The 24,017-nt window shown below is 42.2% G+C and overlaps 1 protein-coding gene across 1 annotated transcript; it reads left to right on the top strand.

Moving 5' to 3' along the window:
* Nucleotides 1–888: 888 nt before the first annotated feature.
* On the top strand, nucleotides 889–5,770 carry LOC146577533 (protein NLRC3-like). Its single transcript, XM_085268285.1, has 4 exons — nucleotides 889–900; nucleotides 1,301–1,529; nucleotides 1,671–3,462; nucleotides 5,578–5,770. Exons 1-4 carry the CDS (start codon nucleotides 898–900, stop codon nucleotides 5,768–5,770), a joined length of 2,217 nt encoding a protein of 738 aa, XP_085124411.1. The 5' UTR covers nucleotides 889–897.
* Nucleotides 5,771–24,017: the final 18,247 nt, after the last annotated feature.

The raw sequence follows: 24,017 nt of genomic DNA, 5'->3' as shown, positions 1-24,017 counted from the left end.
AGCAACAAGCAGGAGAAAACAAAGGGCTCATATACACAAAAGAGAAATCAGGGAATGAGAAAAGGGAGACACAGCAGGATTCATTGGACATAACCAGACAAGGGGAAGCAAAAGTAGACACACTAACATAGGACATGGCACTGTCAAAATAAAACAGGAAGTGAACACAGAGACACAATACTAACACAGTACAGAGGGAACACAGAAACCAAAACCTCAGAACTAGAAAATCTTAATCAGAATGAAATTGTAACAAAAGACAATAACAATCAAAACAAAACTACTGAGTCCACAGACTCGGGACATACATCGGCTCAAACTGTGGTCATAAATATTTTGTACTTGTAAATCAGACTGTGTAGTTGTGAACTGAGTTTTGTAACATTGTGAAACAAAATATCTGGAAAGTTCATGTTTTTGCGTTCATTGATTTGTGTGTGTAAAAATGTAAAAATGTAATAAATGTAAGAAACATTAGAACTACTTTTGCTGACACAAAGTTTGGCGAGCACTGCAAGTTGTCACTTTAAACCAGTCACTGATATAAAGAGAGCACCTTGTTCCAGGGCATCTGAGCATGGAGGGAAAGCTTTATGCAGGAGATGGTAAGAGCTGTTGGGACTAAAGAAACTGAGCAGAAAACTACAGACATCTGGAAACTGTGTTGTTAATTCTCAGTGGGATCACCAGGACTAGCAAAGCTCCACCATGACAGTCATCTGATTGACTGAACCCATCCAAACATCACTTCATGGACCTTTAGCTTGTGTCTGTGTGTGGACAGACATAACATGAGCTAATTATACATTACTCCTCCACAGAGTGGACCAGCAGAGAGCAGAGGTTTCCACTGGTCAGTCTGCACAGCAACATCAAACACACCTGGACTCTGTGGTTATGGTTTGTAGTACTACGTTTACATTTGTTCTTTTCAGTCACCTCTATGCTGCACTTTGTGGACCAGAGGATTGTCAGTGTGTCCAACATAAGTCAGAGTTTGGGCTCCATGATTTCAGTCAGATTGGGGTGACTGTAGCTCAGCAGGGGAGCAGGTCAGCTACTAGTCAGAAGGTTTGTGAATCAAACCCTGGCTGGCAAATGTACTGGGTAACGTACTAAACCCAAGCTGCCCTCTGATGCATCCATCAGAGTGTGAAAGAAAGTATTTAAGCATAGAACAATGTGCTTGGTTGAATGAGGCATGTTGTATAAAAAGCTTTGTGTGCACAGAGTATCAAAGAGAGCTATATAAGAACCAGTCCATTTACCACTGGGTAATTCATATAGTCTTCTTTTCCAGCGGCTGGAGGACAACATCACCATGTTTGTGAAGAACGAGCTGAAGAAGATCCAGAAGCTTCTGAGTCCAGATCACCCAGAAACTTTAAAGAGCCAGATGGAGGATGAGGAGATGTTTGAAGGTGAGGATGAAGATGAAAGAAAGAGCTGCAGAGAAGCATTTCTGAAGATCACACTCCACTTCTTGAGGAGACTTAAGCAGCATGAGATGGCTGACCATCTGCAGAGCAGTAAGAGAATTTCTCTAAAGACTGAATATTGATCTTTCCTAATAGCTCAAGAAATGGACCAATAGACATTCATCCTTTCAGGGTACTGAAAGGCTATGATATTTATTATATAATATTTGTTTCTGAATTTCTTACCTTCAGAAATATTTGCTCCACTCTGTAAACGAGAACTTAAAGCCCAACTGAAGAAGAAGTTCCAGTGTGTGTTTGAGGGCATCGCTAAAGCAGGAAGCCCAACCCTCCTGAATCAGATCTACACAGAGCTCTACATCACAGAGGGAGGGACTGCAGAGGTCAATGATGAACATGAGGTCAGACAGATTGAAACAGCATCCAGGAAACCAGACAGACCAGAAACAACAATCAGACAAGAAGACATCTTTAAAGCCTCACCAGGAAGAGACGAACCAATCAGAACAGTGCTGACAAAGGGAGTGGCTGGCATTGGGAAAACAGTCTTAACACAGAAATACAGCCTGGACTGGGCTGAAGACAAAGCCAACCAGGACATCCAGTTCATATTTCCATTCACTTTCAGAGAGCTGAATGTGCTGAAAGAGGAAAAGTTCAGCTTGGTGGAACTTGTTCATCACTTCTTTACTGAAACCAAAGGATCAGGAATCTGCAGGCTTGAAGACTTCCAGGTTGTGTTCATACTTGATGGTCTGGATGAGTGTCGACTTAATTTGGACTTCATCAAAACTAAAATCCTGACAGAAACCAGAAAGTCCACCTCATTGGATGAGCTGCTGACAAACCTCATCAGAGGGAACCTGCTCCCTTCTGCTCGCCTTTTGATAACAACACGACCTGCAGCAGCCAATCAGATCCCTCCTTGGTGTGTCGACATGGTGACAGAGGTCAGAGGGTTCACTGACCCACAGAAGGAGGAGTACTTCAGGAAGAGATTCAGAGATGAGGAGCAGGCCAGCAGGATCATCTCCCACATCAAGAAAGCTCGAAGCCTCCACATCATGTGTCACATCCCAGTCTTCTGCTGGATCACTGCTACAGTTCTGGAGGATGTGCTGGAAACCAGAGAGGGAGGAGAGCTGCCCAACACCCTGACTGAGATGTACATCCACTTCCTGGTGGTTCAGGCCAAAGTGAAGAGGATCAAATATGATGGAGGAGCTGAGACAGATCCACACTGGAGTCCAGAGAGCAGGAAGATGATTGAGTCACTGGGAAAACTGGCTTTTGATCAGCTGCAGAAAGGAAACCTGATCTTCTATGAACCAGACCTGACAGAGTGTGGCATCGATATCAGAGCAGCCTCAGTGTACTCAGGAGTGTTCACACAGATCTTTAAAGAGGAGAAACAACTGTACCAGAACAAGGTGTTCTGCTTTGTTCATCTCAGTGTTCAGGAGTTTCTGGCTGCTCTTCATGTCCACCTGACCTTCATCAACTCTGGACTCAATCTGCTGGAAGAGCAAGAAACAACTTGGAAGGTGTTTCAAACAAGAAAATCTTCAAAGAAATACTTCTACCAGTGTGCTGTGGACAAGGCCTTACAGAGCCCCAATGGACACCTGGACTTGTTCCTTCGTTTTCTCTTGGGTCTGAAGACTAATCAAACTCGTTTGCAAGGCCTGATGACACAAACAGGAAGTAGCTCAAAGACCAATCAAGAAGCAGTTCAGTACATCAAGAAGAAGCTCAGTGAGAATCTGTCTGCAGAGAAAAACATCAATCTGTTTCACTGTCTGAATGAACTGAATGATCGTTCTCTAGTGGAGGAGATCCAACAGTCCCTGAGTTCAGGACGTCTCTCCACAGATAAACTGTCTCCTGCTCAGTGGTCAGCTCTGGTCTTCATCTTACTGTCATCAGAAAAAGATCTGGATGTGTTTGACCTGAAGAAATACTCTGCTTCAGAGGAGGCTCTTCTGAGGCTGCTGCCAGTGGTCAAAGCCTCTAAAAAAGCTCTGTAAGTTATAAAGTTTTTATTATTTAATTTGGTTGGTATGTTATGGAAAACACACTGCCATGAACCTCTGTTTTGTTTTTGTCAAAATCACTGTAATATAATCACTGTACCTTTATATACATGTGACTTGTATTAATGCTGCTGCCCTCTTGTGGCTAAAGTGTAATTATGTTCTTGTTATTAGGGAGGATTTGAGAGTAAGGCTACGTTCACACTGCAGGCGAAAGCGCATCAAATCCGATTTTTCTGACCTTTATAAATCTGACTTTTTTGACCCTATGCGACCCATATCCGATCATGCTATGACAGTGTGAACGTCGCGAATCCGATATTTTCAAATCCGACCTGGGTCACTTTCGTATGTGGTACTGAATCCGATACATATCCGATGTTTTAGAAAGCCACTGCTGTTTGAACGGTCATGTCGCATTAAATCCGTCTTTTACGTCACCAACACAAGACAGACGCCAATTATCAGCGCCCGATAAGACATCGCGAACGCTTCCTGGCCATCCCGTGTAGATGTCAGTGAAACTGTTGGGAAGACAGCGTTGGAGAAACGTGAACATTTTATTTGTACTGTATAATCTACAGATTCTGACAGAAATCTGCAGCTATCCTTTGAAGCACCGCTCCTCTAAAACAGCAATAAGGATCATTATTAGGTTATCTACATTATTATGTAAATAACAAAATAACTTAAAGCAAAAATTGGGAAACGTAAAGTCCGAAGTCTTCATATTAAGGGTCATCTGTCAAACAATATTCTTTGCTCTGGGTCTAAACAGAGCGCGTTGTGTGTGAAGTCTTCTTTTGCGCATGCAAATGCACAAATGCGTCCTTCATTTCCCCGAATTTGAAGGATTCGTCGGGTGTGTCCTTCGTGGCCCACCATATCCCAGAATTCATAGCACGGCCCAGCCAAATTTCAGCTGCCAACAATGGCGGCTGCTACTAAGTTTTCAAATTACTCTTATTAATCTTTCTGGGTCACAAAATAAACTTTTAACATATTTTCAGGCGAGAAAGTAGCTGTGTAAACTTCAAATATCTGCTTGGTTTATCAAGACATCGCATATTTGCAAAAGTGTGCCGACGTTTTCGGAGACGTCTGTTCCCCACCCGCTCGCTAGCAAGCCGGGGGGTTCAATGGTCACTCCAGCCGGCGAGAGCAGCGGACGCCCGGCTTCATCGTTTTCAGACCCCGCTCTTTCGCTACTCAGGTGAAACATGATATATAAGTCACCCGGATAACTTAAAAATGTAATTGTTTGCCTTTTTTCTGTGTTTTATTTGTTCCGGAGTAAATCGGTTTGGCTGAGATCAAAGTTCCTCCGGGATTTTCACACTGCTGAATAAACGTTAAACAGGAAACTGATTAAACAGAAGTGTGAGACGGTCGAGAATTTACGCCAGTGTCCTGTTATATTTTAGATAGCAAGGAGCAGACGGCCGAGTTTATTAAACTCCACCGACACAGCGGTGACGCAAATCTGAAGGCTAGACCGTCCCATTTCACAGCCTCGCACTTCCAGCCTTTTCGATCTTTGAAGGACCCGGCCCACGTAGACCGCGAATACCGGGTCCTCCGAAGGATGCAGCCGACGTTTTGGGACACAGCTAGTGTGTGATGTTCTTTCAGTGTTGCACTTTGTAGACGCTCCCTGAGCACTGGTCTCACAGCCAGCTGCACATAGAGACCAGTGTTGTTAGTCCAGGTCAGAAGATGACTTGTTGGAATGAAAATGAGCTTGTAGTTTGTCTGCTTTAATAATGTGACTGGAAAAAGGTGTTGGACTTCAAATATGTCCATTTCTTTCACACTTCACCTTTAAAAGTGAAGCCTTGTGGTTCCTGGAACGGAAAAACACGACTTTTTCAAGTCTTTGTCCTGTTTTTATGATAAATGTACGACTTTAATGTGAAACATTCAGAGTTTTTTCTCTTGTTGTGTTTGTTTGAAGCTGCTTCCTGTTGGCTTCAGCTGTTTGGAGTTTCCATTTTCTAAACTTCTACATTCTGAACCTTCTTCAGCTCTGAACAGATGATGAAACACTGAATGATTTCAAGCTCACACTTTGTCTAATAAACTTACATCTTTCATTCTTTATACAGATTGAGGGACTGTGGTTTGTCAGAGATCAGCTGTGATCATCTGGCAGCAGCACTGAAGTCCAACCCCTCCCATCTGAGAGAGCTGGACCTGTACGACAACAACTTGCAGGATTCAGGAGTGAAGCATCTGTGTGGTTTCCTGGAGAGTCCAGGATGTGGACTTGAAACTCTGAGGTCAGTCAGCATGTTTTAGTTGTGCTGAGATGAATATGATGTGAAAGTTGTGCTGACACTAAACTGCAGACATCAGGCTGATATTATACTGATCCACACTGAGGATCTTCATGGTAAAGTCTGTTTTCTTCTTCTCTGGTTTAGTCCATTGACTGCAGCAGAACAATGTTCACATTTCAAACCTTCAAAGAAGAAGAAAAATCCTCCACTGGATAATTCACTGTGAAACTCTCCAACTCTTCATTCCACCTTAAAGTCTGTCTGACACTGAAATCCAAAGCAAAATGTGCGTTTGCTTTACAGACAGCAGTCCAACACAAACATACACACATCATCCAAAACACAGTCCAACATCCAAATCTCCTCCACTGCCAGCATGAATGATGGGAAAGAGAAGGAGGAACACTCTGACATTCAGGGTTAGAATGAGTTTCATGAAGCAGACTGTGAAGATCAAAGCTGCATTAGAAAGCTTACATGAATGAATGAGTGGACAGAAGTGGACAGAGATCATCTGAAGCACTTCAAAGGCTTTAAATCAGCACATTTCTCTTTATTCTTTATCAACTCTGTTAGTTTCTCTCAGTTTTCTGTGGAATGAAGCTAACAGCAGGCTAATAAGATGCTGACCAATAGGTTTCTATTAAAGGTTGTAATTTGTATATGAAAAAGTGCTTTGGCTCAGCAGGGATCAGCTTACAGGTAGAATACAGCTGCTGGATGGGATTAGCATGTCATAGCTATCTAGCAAACTGCTAACTGGGGGATTTCAGGCCATCTATGGATCATTTTTGCTAACTGTTTATTCAGCTTAGGCTCACAGGGCTGCAGCCTGTGCCCTAGCTGTCATAGGGCAAGAGGCGTGGTCCACCTGCACAGGTGAGCAGTCCATCACAGGGCCAACAGAGAGAGACAGAGAAGCACTCTCTCACATCCACACCTACAGCCAATTTAGAAGCACCAATGAACCTAAGCAGCATTTCATTGGACTGTGGGAGAACATCCAACCTCCACAGAAAGGCCAACAAGCTTCAACCTACAACCTTCTTGCTTTAAGGCACTAGTGCCAACCACTTTTCCCCATTTCAGCCCAAATCCTGCATCTTCCTGTTTCTGACTCCAGGCCAGCTCCACTAACACTTTCTCATCAGACACTGCCACCTAGTGGAGGAAGTCTTAGTTCCATTTGAAGCTTCAGATTACAGTTAGTTCCTTTACAAAGAGGTGGAGGTGGTGGGGCCACAGCACCATCATCACTGAGTGCCATAGGACACTTAACCTTTGTTTCCATATGCTGGGAACTTCCTGTTGTTCCAAGGAGGACTGGAAAATGTGTGAAAACCTCCCAGTCAGTTCCTCACAGCACACTTCAATCATTTCCCTCCCACAGCATCAGGACCAGGGCTTTTTCTCTCTTTGGTCCCACTAAGAGATTTCCACACAAACACTTCATCAGTGGGACTCTCGGAGCTACCAGCCCTTTGCTACAATCACAAAGCTCTTCATTGAAATCAATGATATCAAAGCTGGAATCAAATGAGTCCAAGTCTTCTGCTGATTCAGCATCACATTCATCTTTGCTCCTTGTCCTGCATCCCCACCATGGACTTCATTCCTTTCCAAGCCAGCCTTGAGTGTCCTTTATTCAGCTCATCCTCTGCTTTACTTTTACACCTGATTTTAGCTGCTTTATCTCTCTTTCAACAAGTTTCTGTGCCTCAATCTTTTTCTTCTCTCCCTCATAACAAGACAGCTTCTTCTGCCTGAGAACATGTTGGAGTGATTTACTAATCCAGGGCTGCTTATTGGGGAAAATGCTTCCTGTTTCCAAAGTAATCCCCATTTTTCCCAGAAAGAAATGCAAGTAGAAATCGATGATCTAAGTGAGAACATGAGCCTTTAACAATAGCAGCAAAATATCTCTCCAATCTCAATACTCCCTCTCTCGACCTCTGGAACACCAGAGGTCACAATACATTGTGTTGGGTCACTCCTCGGCCCACTCAGCTGCTTCCATGTCCATCCATGGCATCATGGACATCGGGGTCACCACTCCCGCTCTGACCCTCTCTAGCCGTCCTCTGGCTCAGCAAATCAGACAACCTCATGTCATCTAAGTGACCCAGTAATAAACACCAGCTCCCCCTCGAGAACACTCCATGCGTAAGATTAGGTTTTTTCTGCGTCCCTCTCTTGTGGTCCATCATGCCTCGGGCCTCCAGGATCCTCACCCCCCTGTGGTCGCCGAGATCTTGTGTAAAGCAAACCAAACACCTTTTCCTGCACCTCCCTAACTTATCATCTTTGGGACTCTTTAATCAAAAGCCTGATCCTAATTATCTTCTTGACTTATTGACTTGTATTTATATATATTCTTCAACGTTACTCATCATTTTAAAACTCTTAAAACGCTGCTTTCACGTCCCTGCATGCGTTTCCTGTCGCTTGCCTTATCTAATCATCAACATCCTGTACACAGAAGTCTCGCTGCTGCAAGGCCTCCACTCTGACCTAGAATCTCCTTTCACAAGAAAATCATTATAAGCGCCTATTCTACTAAAAGATCCAAAAAAAAAACAACCACTTTAATCAATTAAGTTTAAACATATAAGCAATTACTCCTGCATACATTTTATCACAGCTAAACGCTGCCTTGAAACAACTCCTGTGTGTTAACACTAACTTCATTTTAAAACTCACATTTCCTATGTTATAGCCTGTTTTTGGTACAGCCTTTTTATTTCATCTTGCTCCTTTGATGTAACAATACCTTCTCATTCTAGTTTATCAGACTTAACCAAAATATATGCTTTCCTTCCTTTGGTCCTTCTCTAAAGCAAGAAACTCCTATTCAGTTCCTCTTTTCTGTCACTTGTTACAGGGCCAGCTCAAGTTCAGTTAAACGCTAAATTAATTTGAGGCCTTTTGCCTGGAATCAATACTGTCATGTGTGTTTATGGACTCTATATGTCTGTAAGCGTGTGCAATCCTTCAATAACTCATATCATCCTCACAGTAGATTGGCTAATCATAGCGCTAGCCAAAGGCTCGTGACCCACAAGAGACGAATTGAGCCACAACTCCCTTAAAGGCACAAAATGCAATATGTATAAAAAGTCATTTCTACGTATAAGCTCTCCCCTTTATCCTAAAAATAAATCTATGTAATATCTGTATGTGTGTCTTCTATTCATTAATGTAATTGTCAGTTATTTTCTCTCTTTATTTTACCTTCTTTTTGTTTACCTCTTTGTTTGTGACATGGACATCCCTAAACCATCCTGAGTTCCGGCTTCAATTTCAACCCAATTGTACCCTCTATTCTCGCAGTCGAACTCGTCTGGGCTTCACCTTCCCACTGGCCCCTGTGCCCTTCTCTTAGTGTCCTTTGTTGTCTTGTGATCCCCAGCAAACACAGTCTGTTTCTTCTCTGTTTCTTCTCCGTTGCTCTTTTCAGTATTTTCCTTTTAGATTAAATCCCAGCCTGGCAAAATATCCCATTCAGTGTCTTTAAACAGTTATGTCACACTGTTCTTACCAGCCTGCAGTTCACCGTGCATTTTCCATCACGTGCTTTTCTTCCATGCTGCTGCTGGTATCGTCAGTGTAGTTTCAGTTGCACTGTCTTTTGCCTGCTGTTAATTCTTGAAGTCCACGATGTTCTGTCGGTCTTCATCAGGAGATTAACTGTCCTATGAGCTTCTTCTCAGGATCGGGACAAGTGGGAGGTCAAGCTGTAAAATTTTAAGCCAAAATCTGGCCTGTTTTCCTCCCAATTCTGTTAATCAATGGTTTTGTACTCAAGATTCTAGGTTGAAAGAAGTCCACCTGTATTGACACACTAAAGCATACAATTAATATCCTTTTCATTTCTTTTCTTAAAACCTCCATTTGCTTCATCTGCCTGGAGTTTAACTCGTATGTTTCTCTCTCTGTGTGCTCACTTGTCACAGTCAGTTCCTTTTATGGGCATGCAAAGTTCCTGTCACACACACCATTTCCTGTCAACCTTGCAGCTGCTCAGAACCATATTTTCTGTTTCTATCTCTCCTGTTTTGTTTTTTTTACAGGCTAATAAAACTCTTGTTTTACTAAGTCTTGATCTAAAACAATTCACCCTTATTTCACGCACACACTTCTAAATATACTAAATTCTTTGCGTTTGTCAGATCGTCTCACACACACACCGCCTTTTCTCTCACACTTCCACTTCTGCACTCACTCTACTATCAACTTTCATAGTGTTATTATTATTTATTATTTTGTACAAATCACACCCAATCACTCAAAACCTGCTACTCACAGCATTCACACACTTAAACTGTGACAAGAGTTGAGGAATATACTCACAACACGCTTTCCTAAGAGTATTTCAGACATGCCTTTCATAATCAGAAAGAGCAAGTCAAAGAAAACAATTGAAACCTCTATTAATTCTCACAGCACACACATAGAATAGAAAAAATAAAACACACCAGCATTTATTGCTGATGAGAGGTTACTCCTAAAAGTAATATGTTAGTCTTAAATATATACAGTGCACTCACTATATTTATATATCAAAACTCAGTCAATTACTATACATCCACTACGGCAACTCAAAACTTTATTTATAGCCCTCTAATGAACATAAATGGCGTCTTAAACACACACTCCACAATGTTTGCAGCAGTATTTGTAAAACCAACTGTGGTTTAAACAGTTCACTGCTGACTAATTTGCATTTTCACACTCACACACACACAGTCTAAAAATAGCTCCAGCACTGCCTCAGACTCCTTTCACACAGAGATCTCTTATTTTATATTACAAAGACGTCTTATATTTACAACCACTGTCACATCTGTCAGCTTTAGCGCCTAAACAATTTCGACAAATTTAAGTTAACGGTCCAACCGATAAAGTCCAACTTTTTTGTGATCAATTAACCAGTATCTGTCCAACAGTTTCTGGCCTCATCTCTAAAATCCCTAACTCAATTTAAAAGCGTCAACCAACCCAAACTTTGCCTGAAGCTCTATTTTTGGCATTTCACAGCCAAGGCTTACCCCGAAGTTTTAAGTTAAAGTTACACGCCCGAAGTCCAACTTCTGCTGGCCAAAAAAGCGCAGACTACCGTTCCAAACGGTAAGGAGACTCTAACTCCTAGTTATTCTGGAGTGCCCCAAGCTCCACAGTGACCAACTGACTATCCCTCTTCGAGGACAATGCCTAAGCGTCCTTGGCATTGGCAAGCGTTACCTCTGAGCACTGCGCTTCCTATCAGTCCAACTGACGTTCTTGAATAATTTATAATACTTTGGAACAACAGTAAAACAGCCAAAAAAGTGTAAGACTGAAGCAGGTCCAACCTTATAACCAATACGGGCTCCACCCCAAACAATAACCAAATTCCCTAATATACTAAAATCACTCAGCAGTCCAACTGCTTTCCACGGTCCAACCGTATTAAATCCTTTAGCGGTCCAACCGCATTCAATCATTTTTAGCAGTCCAACTGCATTAAATCCTCAGTACTGTCATGAGATTCTCATCAAAATCAAAGCAGACATTCCCCAGTAATTTCAGTGAGTAGACTTTAATTTGTAATGTCCAATTTGGCACACTTTGGAAATAATTCAACAGGTAGTGCCTTACCTTTGGATAAGCGGCTTAGAACAACAATGAGAAAAAGAGAGCTGATTATTAGCTCATCAAAACACAAAACAAAATCACAATGAATTATCGGTTAATTTCATTTAAAATAATTCATTAAGTATTTATGTACAATTCAAATTAGTTAATTACATATTTTGTTGGTTTGTTTTCTATTTTAATTATTTTACTGACACATTTAATGAATTATTTAATGATGTATTTATTTAATTCACGTTGCTACTCCTGGCCCTGCATCGCTGTTCATAAATACATTTTATTTGTCAGCTTCACCCAGCAAAGTCAGGGGGCGGGGTTAATGCTGATCAAGTCAACACCATTGCTTTGGACTGGTGGGCGTTCTTTTAGTGGGCTTTTCTCAATACTAAGTAGGCCTACACACCAGGGTTTGGACATGTGTGGACCCAAACTATACTTTTACCCTTTTTTGTGTGTCACCAAATACACTTTAATATTTTCTAGACAAGAATGTAGTGGCATAATCTTTAACCTCTTTTGGCTCCAAACAGAAGTGACAGACTTGAGCAGGGTTCATTTAAAGGCTGACAGAAGTGGAGTGGTGACGGGGAGATGTTTGACAGGACAGTGTTTCAGCCTCCACAGGTTCATGTTGTGCTCCATCAGTCAGTGAAGATGAAGTCAGTGCTGATGAGGCTGTAGAGTGTGTGAGGGATGTGAATGAGGATGATGAAGATCTGATGATAGCAGATAAAAACAGGCTGCAGAGACTTTGAGCCATACAGGGCACACAGTGTGTGTACAGAACAGCTGAAATCATTATGGAGGCCTCACTGGAATATGGAAGCATCACAGTACAGCTTCAGTGAAGCTTTAAAGTCTCTGATATGAGATGAGAAATGAAGCAGCCAGAGCTTTTTCATGAGTGGAAACCCACTGTGACTGTGAGCTGCTGCTACAGCCTCCAGATTAGCCAGCAGCTCATCCTGCTCAACATGGACCTGTGGTCAGAGTGTGTGCTGGATAATCCGGCCCAGGATGAGGCCAAACTGACATGGGATGAAATGTCTGTCACATAATTGAGCTTAGTGTAGTTTCATTTCTGCACAATTTAAAAACAACCAAAACTTTGTTCTGTCTTTTCTATGTTATACTGTAGACTTTCTTTGATACTGTGCAGCTTTTACTTTGAAGGGGAGCCGTCTCTGTTTCCTCTTCAGGTTGGATGATGGAAGCAAATTAGTAGCTGTGTCCCAAAACGTCGGCTGCATCCTCCAGAGGCTGCATTTGAAGGCCGATTACGTCACAGCCAGGCGAAGAAGGCTGTCCGTATTTGTCGACTCCTTCAAATGTGCCCGACAAATGCGTCCTTCATTTCCCCGAATTTGAAGGATTCGTCGGGTGTGTCCTTCGTGGCCCACCATATCCCAGAATTCATAGTGCGGCCCAGCCAAATTTCAGCTGCCAACAATGGCGGCTGCTACTAAGTTTTCAAATTACTCTTATTAATCTTTCTGGGTCACAAAATAAACTTTTAACATATTTTCAGGTGAGAAAGTAGCTGTGTAAACTTCAAATATCTGCTTGGTTTATCAAGACATCGCATATTTGCAAAAGTGCGCAGACGTTTTCGGAGACGTCTGTTACCCACCCGCTCGCTAGCAAGCCGGGGGGTTCAATGGTCACTCCAGCCGGCGAGAGCAGCGGACGCCCGGCTTCATCGTTTTCAGACCCCGCTCTTTCGCTACTCAGGTGAAACACGATATATAAGTCACTCGGATAACTTAAAAATGTAATTGTTTGCCTTTTTTCTGTGTTTTATTTGTTCCGGAGTAAATCGGTTTGGCTGAGATCAAAGTTCCTCCGGGATTTTCACACAGCTGAATAAACGTTAAACAGGAAACTGATTAAACAGAAGTGTGAGACGGTTGAGAATTTACGCCAGTGTCCTGTTATATTTTAGATAGCAAGGAGCAGACGGCCGAGTTTATTAAACTCCACCAACACAGCGGTGACGCAAATCTGAAGGCTAGACCGTCCCATTTCACAGCCTCGCACTTCCAGCCTTTTCGATCTTTGAAGGACCCGGCCCATGTAGACCGCGAATACCGGGTCCTCCGAAGGATGCAGCCGACGTTTTGGGACACAGCTAGTGTGTGATGTTCTTTCAGTGTTGCACTTTGTAGACGCTCCCTGAGCACTGGTCTCACAGCCAGCTGCACATAGAGACCAGTGTTGTTAGTCCAGGTCAGAAGATGACTTGTTGGAATGAAAATGAGCTTGTAGTTTGTCTGCTTTAATAATGTGACTGGAAAAAGGTGTTGGACTTCAAATATGTCCATTTCTTTCACACTTCACCTTTAAAAGTGAAGCCTTGTGGTTCCTGGAAGGAAAAACACGACTTTTTCAAGTCTTTGTCCTGTTTTTATGATAAATGTACGACTTTAATGTGAAACATTCAGAGTTTTTTCTCTTGTTGTGTTTGTTTGAAGCTGCTTCCTGTTGGCTTCAGCTGTTTGGAGTTTCCATTTTCTAAACTTCTACATTCTGAACCTTCTTCAGCTCTGAACAGATGATGAAACACTGAATGATTTCAAGCTCACACTTTGTCTAATAAACTTACATCTTTCATTCTTTATACAGATTGAGTTACTGTGGTTTGTCAGAGATCAGCTGTGATTATCTGGCAGCAGCACTGAAGTCCAACCCCTCCCATCTGAGACAGCTGGACTTGAGCTGGAACAACAAGCTGCAGGATTCAGGAGTGAAGCATCTGTGTGGTTTCCTGGAGAGTCCAGGATGTGGACTTGAAACTCTGAGGTCAGTCAGCATGTTTTAGTTGTGCTGAGATGAATATGATGTGAAAGTTGTGCTGACACTAAACTGCAGACATCAGGCTGATATTATACTGATCCACACTGAGGATCTTCATGGTAAAGTCTGTTTTCTTCTTCTCTGGTTTAGTCCATTGACTGCAGCAGAACAATGTTCACATTTCAAACAGTGAGACTCAACGTATGGCCCGCGGCCCACACGCGGCCTGCCCACCTTTCCTGATTCAGAGAGAGGGGACCCTGATTAACTGTGTAGTGTTCTTCCTCACAGTTCTAAGTATCAGACACAACAATGAATAATCCACAGCTGACTGTCTTTAGCAGGTCAAAGGTCACGGCACACAGCAGACAGTGGGAAATATTATAACTCTGATCATTTATCAGCACATATCCATATGTATAAAAACAAAGCTGACACTGTGAGACTTGATCAGAGGTGTGATCATCACAGCAGAGGCCTTTGTGTCAAAGTCACTGAGGATCAAACAGAAACACATGAAGCAGATTTTCCTGTTCTGGCTTTTTATAGCAGATAACCTTCAAAATATTCTGCAGTCCATCAAAAACTGAAGCAAACCATGAATCAACATGTGAACATGAGCTGATGCTGCTGAAGTGAAGCAAAGTTACAGAGGTTTGATTACAGACACAGCTGAGAGTTTGTAATCTGTCATCATTTTAAAAGGTTTACATTTCTTCAGTATATCCACATTTGCAGCTGGTACCTCAACCTCCACTTGTCCAACACAACTGCTGTCCACTGCCTCCATGACATTGTGATTTTGCTGTTGGTCTTCTGTCAGATCTTCATCAATCACTTCTGCACGGGGCACACCTTCAGACTCTGCAGCTGCATAACGAAAGCCTGTAAGATAAAATTAGACATAAGGTAAATGTACACCAATATTCCATTGACAGGTGTGTGATTCATCTGGAAGTTATGTGCGGATTAGTGTACAGTGATAGCAATTTAGTATGTTTTTAGAGGGGGGGGGGTTGTTTACCTCCGATGGGTGCTCTTTTTCGCTTCCGTTGCGTACGCCTTGAGTGCCGGTCCGAGTCTGATACAGGTATGTCGTCATGCCCCATGTGCAGTGTTGGTTCCCAGTCTGGATTTGTTACATCCATTTCATATGCTGGTTTGCCTGCAATAATGCCAAATCATAAGCTACTCAGTCGACATGATGTGGTTCTGCAGCATCACACATTAGCATGTTTTATCTCATTATCTATGACCTCAGCACGTTGAAAATCACACTAAAAGCCTTTCAAGAGTGATATGAATTAATTTAGAACTCACCGGAAAGAAAATGCCGTGAGCAAACCAACAAAAAGCTGGGGATTGCAGAGAACTCGATATCCCCTCGTCTCACCGCTGCAATCCAAGCCTGACGTCTTTGTTTAGTAATATCGGATACATGGGATCCCTCACGTTGCCTCCAGGATGGAAAACGATGAAAAGCGAGCCCGTTATCCAGCTTCTTGCCTTCACGATCGTGTGATCTAACGTTGCAACCGACAACACAACACGTACGATCCATAGCTGAAATGGTATCCTTTGGCTGGCCTACTGTCATGGCGGAAGGGGGCATGGCCCATCTCCCGTGACATCACGCTCCAAAGCCCTATAGGTGGGAAAATGTACCATGTCGACCAATCAAAAATGATATGGAAACATGACATTTGGTTGTTTAGCAAAAGGGGGAAGTTTTAGGAGTGACCGGCAAGAGAGAGCGAGTGAGCGAAAGAGAGAGAGAGTTTTGATATGTGAGAGATTTGTGACGTTTACCGTGTTTGGTCTCAAGTTAGTTTGTTGTCTTGTGTATTTAGTGTGTAGCTGTTGTTTTGTTTTGTGTGTCAGTTCTACTAGTGATCGTCACAGTTGCTGCCTTAAAGCCAACAAAGGCAGATTGCAGTGTAAACGCTGAGTGACACACCTGCTGTCAGACCTGCAGGTTTATCCCTGTGCTGTTCTCATATGTGTTAGAGTGACACAAACTATTGTTTGACACCTGATTGTTCTGTAAATAGTTTGAAATGATTATATGAAAAACGTCTGAGCCTTGGCTGCATTTTTTGGTAAATAGTACCATATAACTTTGTTGTTTGCAAAACGTGTGCGTATTTTTAAAAGTGTACAATCTCTATTTGCATTTCAAGTTATGAAGATGATTCGTTAAACATGTGTGTGGTTTTTACAGTCAAAATATCACTTTCTACTTGTATTTTAAATTTTGTCTGAATTTAGATAAATTGTGCTGATACAGTTGGTCAAAATGAGAAAATAACAGATTGGCAAGATAAACTGTTTTTAAAGGTAAAATATAGAGGCCACATCAAAAGTAGTCAAGAAGGGTTAAAGGCTAAAAGCAAAGTTGTCACCAAGTACTGTTTATATTTGTGTGTATTGCTGCAGCTTTTTTGAGTATTAATTTGGTGCCTTTGTGTGAAATAATGGTATTGTGAGTGATCCATATAGTCACAAAGAATAGCCACTTGTTTCTGTGCTACCAAAGTTCCCCGGCTTTCATTCAAAATGTGTTTATCGTCAGCACCTGCACATTAAACTACTTAAACATTATAAATGTCTTCAAGCTCACACTGAGGCCTGTGGGGTACTATCAGCCACTGAGACAGTACACACATTTATATGTGTTTGTATATGAATATTTCATACTTTAAGACTGCCTGTTTATTTAAGGGAGATGAACAAAATACATTGGAATTGTACAAAATAATATCATGGATGATAAATTAAATAGATTTTAAGTAGATGCTTGTGCATTCTTAAAGTCTTATATGTTGAACTGAACTATGTGATCTGTTCAAAGCCTTAATCTTAATTTGAAGTGAAATGTGCATTTTGAGTTTATACACTATGTATATAAGGCGACCGTTTCCTTTTGCAGTATTTTTGTGTGGTGTACTTTTCTATGTCTTAACAAAAGGGGAACAAAGGTGTTTAAGTTCACCTAGGATGATGTGTTTTAATTTTCACATGGTCTTGCTTGAATTTGACCCTGACAAAGGCGTATGAACTCTGTCAGCTGTTTGGAGTTTCCATTTTCTAAACTTCTACATTCTGAACCTTCTTCAGCTCTGAACAGATGATGAAACACTGAATGATTTCAAGCTCACACTTTGTCTAATAAACTTACATCTTTCATTCTTTATACAGATTGAGTCTCTGTGGTTTGTCAGAGATCAGCTGTGATTATCTGGCAGCAGCACTGAAGTCCAACCCCTCCCATCTGAGACAGCTGGACCTGAGCTCCAACAACAAGCTGCAGGATTCAGGAGTGAAGCATCTGTGTGGTTTCCTGGAGAGTCCAGGATGTGGACTTGAAACTCTGAGGTCAGTCAGCATGTTTTAGTTGTGCTGAGATGAATATGATGTGAAAGTTGTGCTGACACTAAACTGCAGACATCAGGCTGATATTATACTGATCCACACTGAGGATCTTCATGGTAAAGTCTGTTTTCTTCTTCTCTGGTTTAGTCCATTGACTGCAGCAGAACAATGTTCACATTTCAAACCTTCAAAGAAGAAGAAAAATCCTCCACTGGATAATTCACTGTGAAACTCTCCAACTCTTCATTCCACCTTAAAGTCTGTCTGACACTGAAATCCAAAGCAAAATGTGCGTTTGCTTTACAGACAGCAGTCCAACACAAACATACACACATCATCCAAAACACAGTCCAACATCCAAATCTCCTCCACTGCCAGCATGAATGATGGGAAAGAGAAGGAGGAACACTCTGACATTCAGGGTTAGAATGAGTTTCATGAAGCAGACTGTGAAGATCAAAGCTGCATTAGAAAGCTTACATGAATGAATGAGTGGACAGAAGTGGACAGAGATCATCTGAAGCACTTCAAAGGCTTTAAATCAGCACATTTCTCTTTATTCTTTATCAACTTTGTTAGTTTCTCTCAGTTTTCTGTGGAATGAAGCTAACAGCAGGCTAATAAGATGCTGACCAATAGGTTTCTATTAAAGGTTGTAATTTGTATATGAAAAAGTGCTTTGGCTCAGCAGGGATCAGCTAACAGGTAGAATACAGCTGCTGGATGGGATTAGCATGTCATAGCTATCTACCAAACTGCTAACTGGGGGATTTCAGGCCATCTATGGATAATTTTTGCTAACTGTTTATTCAGCTTAGGCTCACAGGGCTGCAGCCTGTGCCCTAGCTGTCATAGGGCAAGAGGCGTGGTCCACCTGCACAGGTGAGCAGTCCATCACAGGGCCAACAGAGAGAGACAGAGAAGCACTCTCTCACATCCACACCTACAGCCAATTTAGAAGCACCAATGAACCTAAGCAGCATTTCATTGGACTGTGGGAGAACATCCAACCTCCACAGAAAGGCCAACAAGCTTCAACCTACAACCTTCTTGCTTTAAGGCACTAGTGCCAACCACTTTTCCCCATTTCAGCCCAAATCCTGCATCTTCCTGTTTCTGACTCCAGGCCAGCTCCACTAACACTTTCTCATCAGACACTGCCACCTAGTGGAGGAAGTCTTAGTTCCATTTGAAGCTTCAGATTACAGTTAGTTCCTTTACAAAGAGGTGGAGGTGGTGGGGCCACAGCACCATCATCACTGAGTGCCATAGGACACTTAACCTTTGTTTCCATATGCTGGGAACTTCCTGTTGTTCCAAGGAGGACTGGAAAATGTGTGAAAATCTCCCAGTCAGTTCCTCACAGCACACTTCAATCATTTCCCTCCCACAGCATCAGGACCAGGGCTTTTTCTCTCTTTGGTCCCACTAAGAGATTTCCACACAAACACCTCATCAGTGGGACTCTCAGAGCTACCAGCCCTTTGCTACAATCACAAAGCTCTTCATTGAAATCAATGATATCAAAGCTGGAATCCAATGAGTCCAAGTCTTCTGCTGATTCAGCATCACATTCATCTTTGCTCCTTGTTCTGCATCCCCACCATGGACTTCATTCCTTTCCAAGCCAGCCTTGAGTGTCCTTTATTCAGCTCATCCTCTGCTTTACTTTTACACCTGATTTTAGCTGCTTTATCTCTCTTTCAACGAGTTTCTGTGCCTCAATCTTTTTCTTCTCTCCCTCATAACAAGACAGCTTCTTCTGCCTGAGAACATGTTGGAGTGATTTACTAATCCAGGGCTGCTTATTGGGGAAAATACTTCCTGTTTCCAAAGTAATCCCCATTTTTCCCAGAAAGAAATGTAAGTAGAAATCGATGATCTAAGTGAGAACATGAGCCTTTAAAAAGTCCCAGTGGGTGCAGTCAAAGCAGTCCCTCAGTCCCAGTATAGAGTCTTTGGTCCAGACTGGAACAACTGTGTGCCCAGTTTGAGCTCTCTTCAGTGCTGTGACCTGACAGACCCAGAGGGGCCATCACATCACATTTAGAAGCTCCCCTAATGGAGCCACAACACATGTCCAACACTTAGTCTGTCTTGTTGGACCAACTGGAAGAAATGATTCAAGGACTTAGTCACAGAACAGAGATTCAAATCTCCAAAATCCAACTGGCTGCATCAGGACATATAGTCTGAAACTCTGCACAGTTTCCTGTTTGAAGCTGCTTCCTGTTGGCTTCAGCTGTTTGGAGTTTCCATTTTCTAAACTTCTACATTCTGAACCTTCTTCAGCTCTGAACAGATGATGAAACACTGAATGATTTCAAGCTCACACTTTGTCTAATAAACTTACATCTTTCATTCTTTATACAGATTGAGTTACTGTGGTTTGTCAGAGATCAGCTGTGATTATCTGGCAGCAGCACTGAAGTCCAACCCCTCCCATCTGAGACAGCTTGACCTGTGGGGAAACAACCTGAAGGATCCAGATGTGAAGCAGCTGTCTGATCTTCAGCAGAGTCCAGACTACAGACTGGAGACTCTGGAGTAAGTAGAGTGATGGAGTGAGTGGGTGGTGCTGTCAGCAGTATTGTACTAAACACAGTCAGTATGAAACAAAGATCCAGTGTTTCCTGTAAAGCTGCAGCTTCTCAGTGAAGCTGTGAGAGGAGAATGGTGACAGGCTTCAGGATTGGACACAAACACTTCCTGTTTCTGACCTTTATGGTCACCATAGTAACGGCTGACACGCTCAGATCAAACACTGTCAACAGCCAATCAGCTCTCTGAACAAAGCAGCACGCAGACCAATGACTGCATTCATTTCCAAGTTTAAAGCAGTGAAGAACACAGTCTGTAGGTGAGGAAGAATTTAGTGAGAGCAGATGTTTGGATGGAATTCCTCCAGTTAACAGCTGGAACCGTCCATCTGGATTGTTGGGCTTGTTGTTGGGGTTCCTACAGAGCTCAGAGTGGACACACCAAGGTTCTTCTAATGAATGAAAGTCCAAACTCAAACTAGGAGGGAAAAACATTTTCATCAACTTCAATAAAAATCCAAAGATTAGAAAAAGTGAAGCAACAATGAGTCCTAGTACAGTCCCAGCACTGAAGTCCCTGCTGCTCTTTATACTGGATGTGCTGCATCACTGACTGACAGCTGATGAAGAGTCTCTGGAAACACTCGTTTATCTCCTCTGCTCTTCCTTCTTCTCTCTGCAGGTGGAGGATATGATGGTAAACAGGACGGTGTGTGTGCTGAGAGAGGAGGAGCTGTGTCCTGATGATCCAGAGAGGTTGAAGCAGCAGCAGCTTGTGTGTAGAGACGCTCTGACTGGGCCATGTTACTGGGAGGTGGAGAGGAGAGCTTCATCCAGCACTGACTGACAGAGGAATGAGAAGAAGTGCAGATGACTGTCAGTGCTGCAGAGTGAACTGCTCTGAGAACAGCTTCACTGTCAGACACAATGTAGAGTCCAGCATCATCCCTGTGTGTCCCTCTGGATCTGACAGAGGATCATCAGTGTATCTGGACTGCTCTGCTGCTGCTCTGTCCTTCTACAGTCTCTGCACAGTCTCTGTCTGACTCTGGCTTCAGACCCTCCTGGATCAAACTCACCTGGAAAGACTTTCAAACATCACTCAATAGATTTGAATACAGAATATATTTGATGTATATACTGTAGATGTACTGTAGAGTTGCAGTTTGTCACTTGTAAATACAGTCTGTGAGCAGCTGTGAGCTGAAAGATCTTTCTAGAAACACGAAATGTTTTCACTCTTCTGTTGCTTTTTCATATATTTCCACAACATTAATATTGATCCCACCTGTCTCACCTGTTTCATGCTTTTATACATAATAACAGGACACGTGTGATCTGAGTGCTGCTGTGGTTGCTGTGCTGCACGTCTTCATTTAGATAACAGAGACATCTAGTGGTTCAGAGGGAGAACTGCAGGAGGTGGAGCTGTGTTTTAGCATGGAAAACTTTTTATCTTTTAGGCGCAGATACAAATATGACAAGTATCAGTGTGAGATACAAAAGGTCACATCAGTCAGCAGAGGGAACAGTGATCACACAGCAATGTAAGAATAGAAACATAACAGTGAATCTGGACATGTATACAGAGGGAAGCAAACAAACAGGATGTAACACTACATTAAAGCCACAAATGTGAAGAAAACAAAGCCAAAGGAAAATATATTTGATCTCAGGAATCCAAATCAGATGCTTTAGAGCAGGGGTCGGCAACCCAGGGCACGCATGTCACAGCTGCCACGTGAAGGGTTAACTGATGGCACGACCATAGCTGGACTGGCCATCGGGCATACTGATGGTGCTTTTTCATTTTTATGGGCTGATGATGTTTTTTTATTTTTTTCTAACGGTATAAACGATGGAAGGTGGTGGATTGTCCGGATGCTGGTCGATATGTAAAAATAAGTCAGTTGTTTGGTGGTGGCTATGGTGGAGCTTCCACAGAGGCAGCAGGTGGATGAGGGAAAGGGGAGGCCGGAGGAGCAGAGACCTGAGGCGGCCGCCGGTCCGAGTGTCAGGTGAACTGAACTTCAGGTAAGAAGTTATGACCTGCAGTCTGTCTGGGTCAGATATAAACCAAGTTTAGGTGGAGTTTATTTTCCTTGTGCTGACTTTTTACAGTCAGTTACAATAACTCATACTGTGTACTAGCTAGCATGACGGAGTTTCTATACAGCTGGGTGGTGCTATGATGTTACTGATAGTGAACTTTACAGTGGCTTGCAAAAGTATTCGGCCCCCTTGAACTTTCCCACATTTTGTCACATTACAGCACAAACATGAATCAGTTTTATTGGAATTCCACGTGAAAGACCAACACAAAGTGGAACGAAAATCATACATGATTCCAAACATTTTTTACAATAAATAACTGCAAAGTGGGGTGTGCGTAATTATTCTGTCATGGAAAAACACACTGCCATCAACTGTTTTGTTTTTGTCAAAATCACTGTAATATAATCACTGTACCTTTATATACACGTGACTTATATTAATGCTGCTGCCCTCTTGTGGCTAAAGTGTAATTATGTTCTTGTTATTAGGGAAAACATTTGAGAGTAACATGACAAATGAGTCAGCACTTTGGCTTTAGCTTAAGAAATCCTCATTTTTATGTCATCAGTTATAGTTGCATGTATTCATTATCATAATTTAACCTTTAATATTGATGTTTTAAATAGATTTTGAGTAAATTAGCAATTTTATGGTATTTTATGGTTGTATTAAATTAATACATCACTAATGAATTAATTATTTCAGTAATTAATTTAAAAATGTACATAGTCAATTAAAGAAATATATTAATAATGAATTATCCATTAATTTCATTTAAAATGTTTCATTATTTGTTCATGTACAATTCAAATGAGTTAATTACATATTTAATCAATTATTGGTTTGTTTTCTATTTTGATTATTTTACTGACACATTTAATGAATTATTTAATGATGTATTTATTTAATTCACGTTGCTACTCCTGGCCCTGCATCGCTGTTCATAAATACATTTTATTTGTCAGCTTCACCCATCAAAGTCAGGGGGCGGGGTTAATGCTGATCAAGTCAAAACCATTGCTTTGGTCTGGTGGGCGTTCTTTTAGTGGGCTTTTCTGTCACGGCCTGCGTGGCAGACTATGATGAGGGGAAGGACGACCCAAATGCTGGACTCTTTGATGAGGTCAGTGCGTTTATTTACAGTGATGCTAAATAATCCAAACAACAATAAATCCCCAGTGCGTTCCCGACTCTGACATGTCCTCTTGCCAGTGTTAGTGTTCTTTGTCTCCGCTCCTCAGTGTCTGAGCACCCCGTGCTCGCTGCCCTCTCGTCTCCACACTCCTCCTGGGGAATAACAAAGAGGCAGCCGTCAGCAACACCACAATGCGGCAGACTAACCTTAACTAACTCGCCAAGAGACTAACGTGAAGTTACGCAATGATCCAGCATCGGAGACAGCTCCACCACACTCCTAAGTAGCTCCTCTGACGAGGCTTGATCAGCTGCAGGTGTGAGTAATTCTCCTCCGCAGGTGTGGCCAGGCTCCTGGCTGACACACCCACACACACACCTAGATACACAAACATGGAAACAGGAGACAGCAGCACCAAAAACACACATGTCCATAACTTCTTACAGGCCCTGGGTCACCCAGACCCCGGTCCCATGACAATTCCTCAAAACTAAGTAGGCCTACACACCAGGGTTTGGACATGTGTGGACCCAAACTATACTTTAACTTTACCCTTTTGTGTGTCACCAAATACACTTTAATATCTTCTAGACAAGAATGTAGTGGCATAATCTTTAACCTCCTAAGACCCAAACTCCTCCGTGGCATTCATTTTTAGTTTCTCTTTGATATTTGGGCTGATTGGGACCTGATGAATGTAAAAACAAAGAATTACCACATTTTTTGTTTCTGAGAAA

The sequence above is a fragment of the Mchenga conophoros genome, linkage group LG3 (assembly GCF_057382185.1).
Source record: "Mchenga conophoros isolate Kocher_MC1m ecotype Shallow Benthic linkage group LG3, M_conophoros_male_GT1.1, whole genome shotgun sequence".
NCBI lineage: Eukaryota > Metazoa > Chordata > Actinopteri > Cichliformes > Cichlidae > Mchenga > Mchenga conophoros.
This window is presented reverse-complemented; position numbering and strand designations above follow the sequence as displayed.

Bases quoted from the DNA above. Each gene is read 5' to 3' on its own strand.
- LOC146577533 (XM_085268285.1), top strand. The intron at 1,530-1,670 runs GTAAGAGAATTT...TCTTACCTTCAG, and splicing joins GGCTGACCATCTGCAGAGCA to AAATATTTGCTCCACTCTGT. The intron at 3,463-5,577 runs GTAAGTTATAAA...TTCTTTATACAG, and splicing joins AAAGCCTCTAAAAAAGCTCT to ATTGAGGGACTGTGGTTTGT.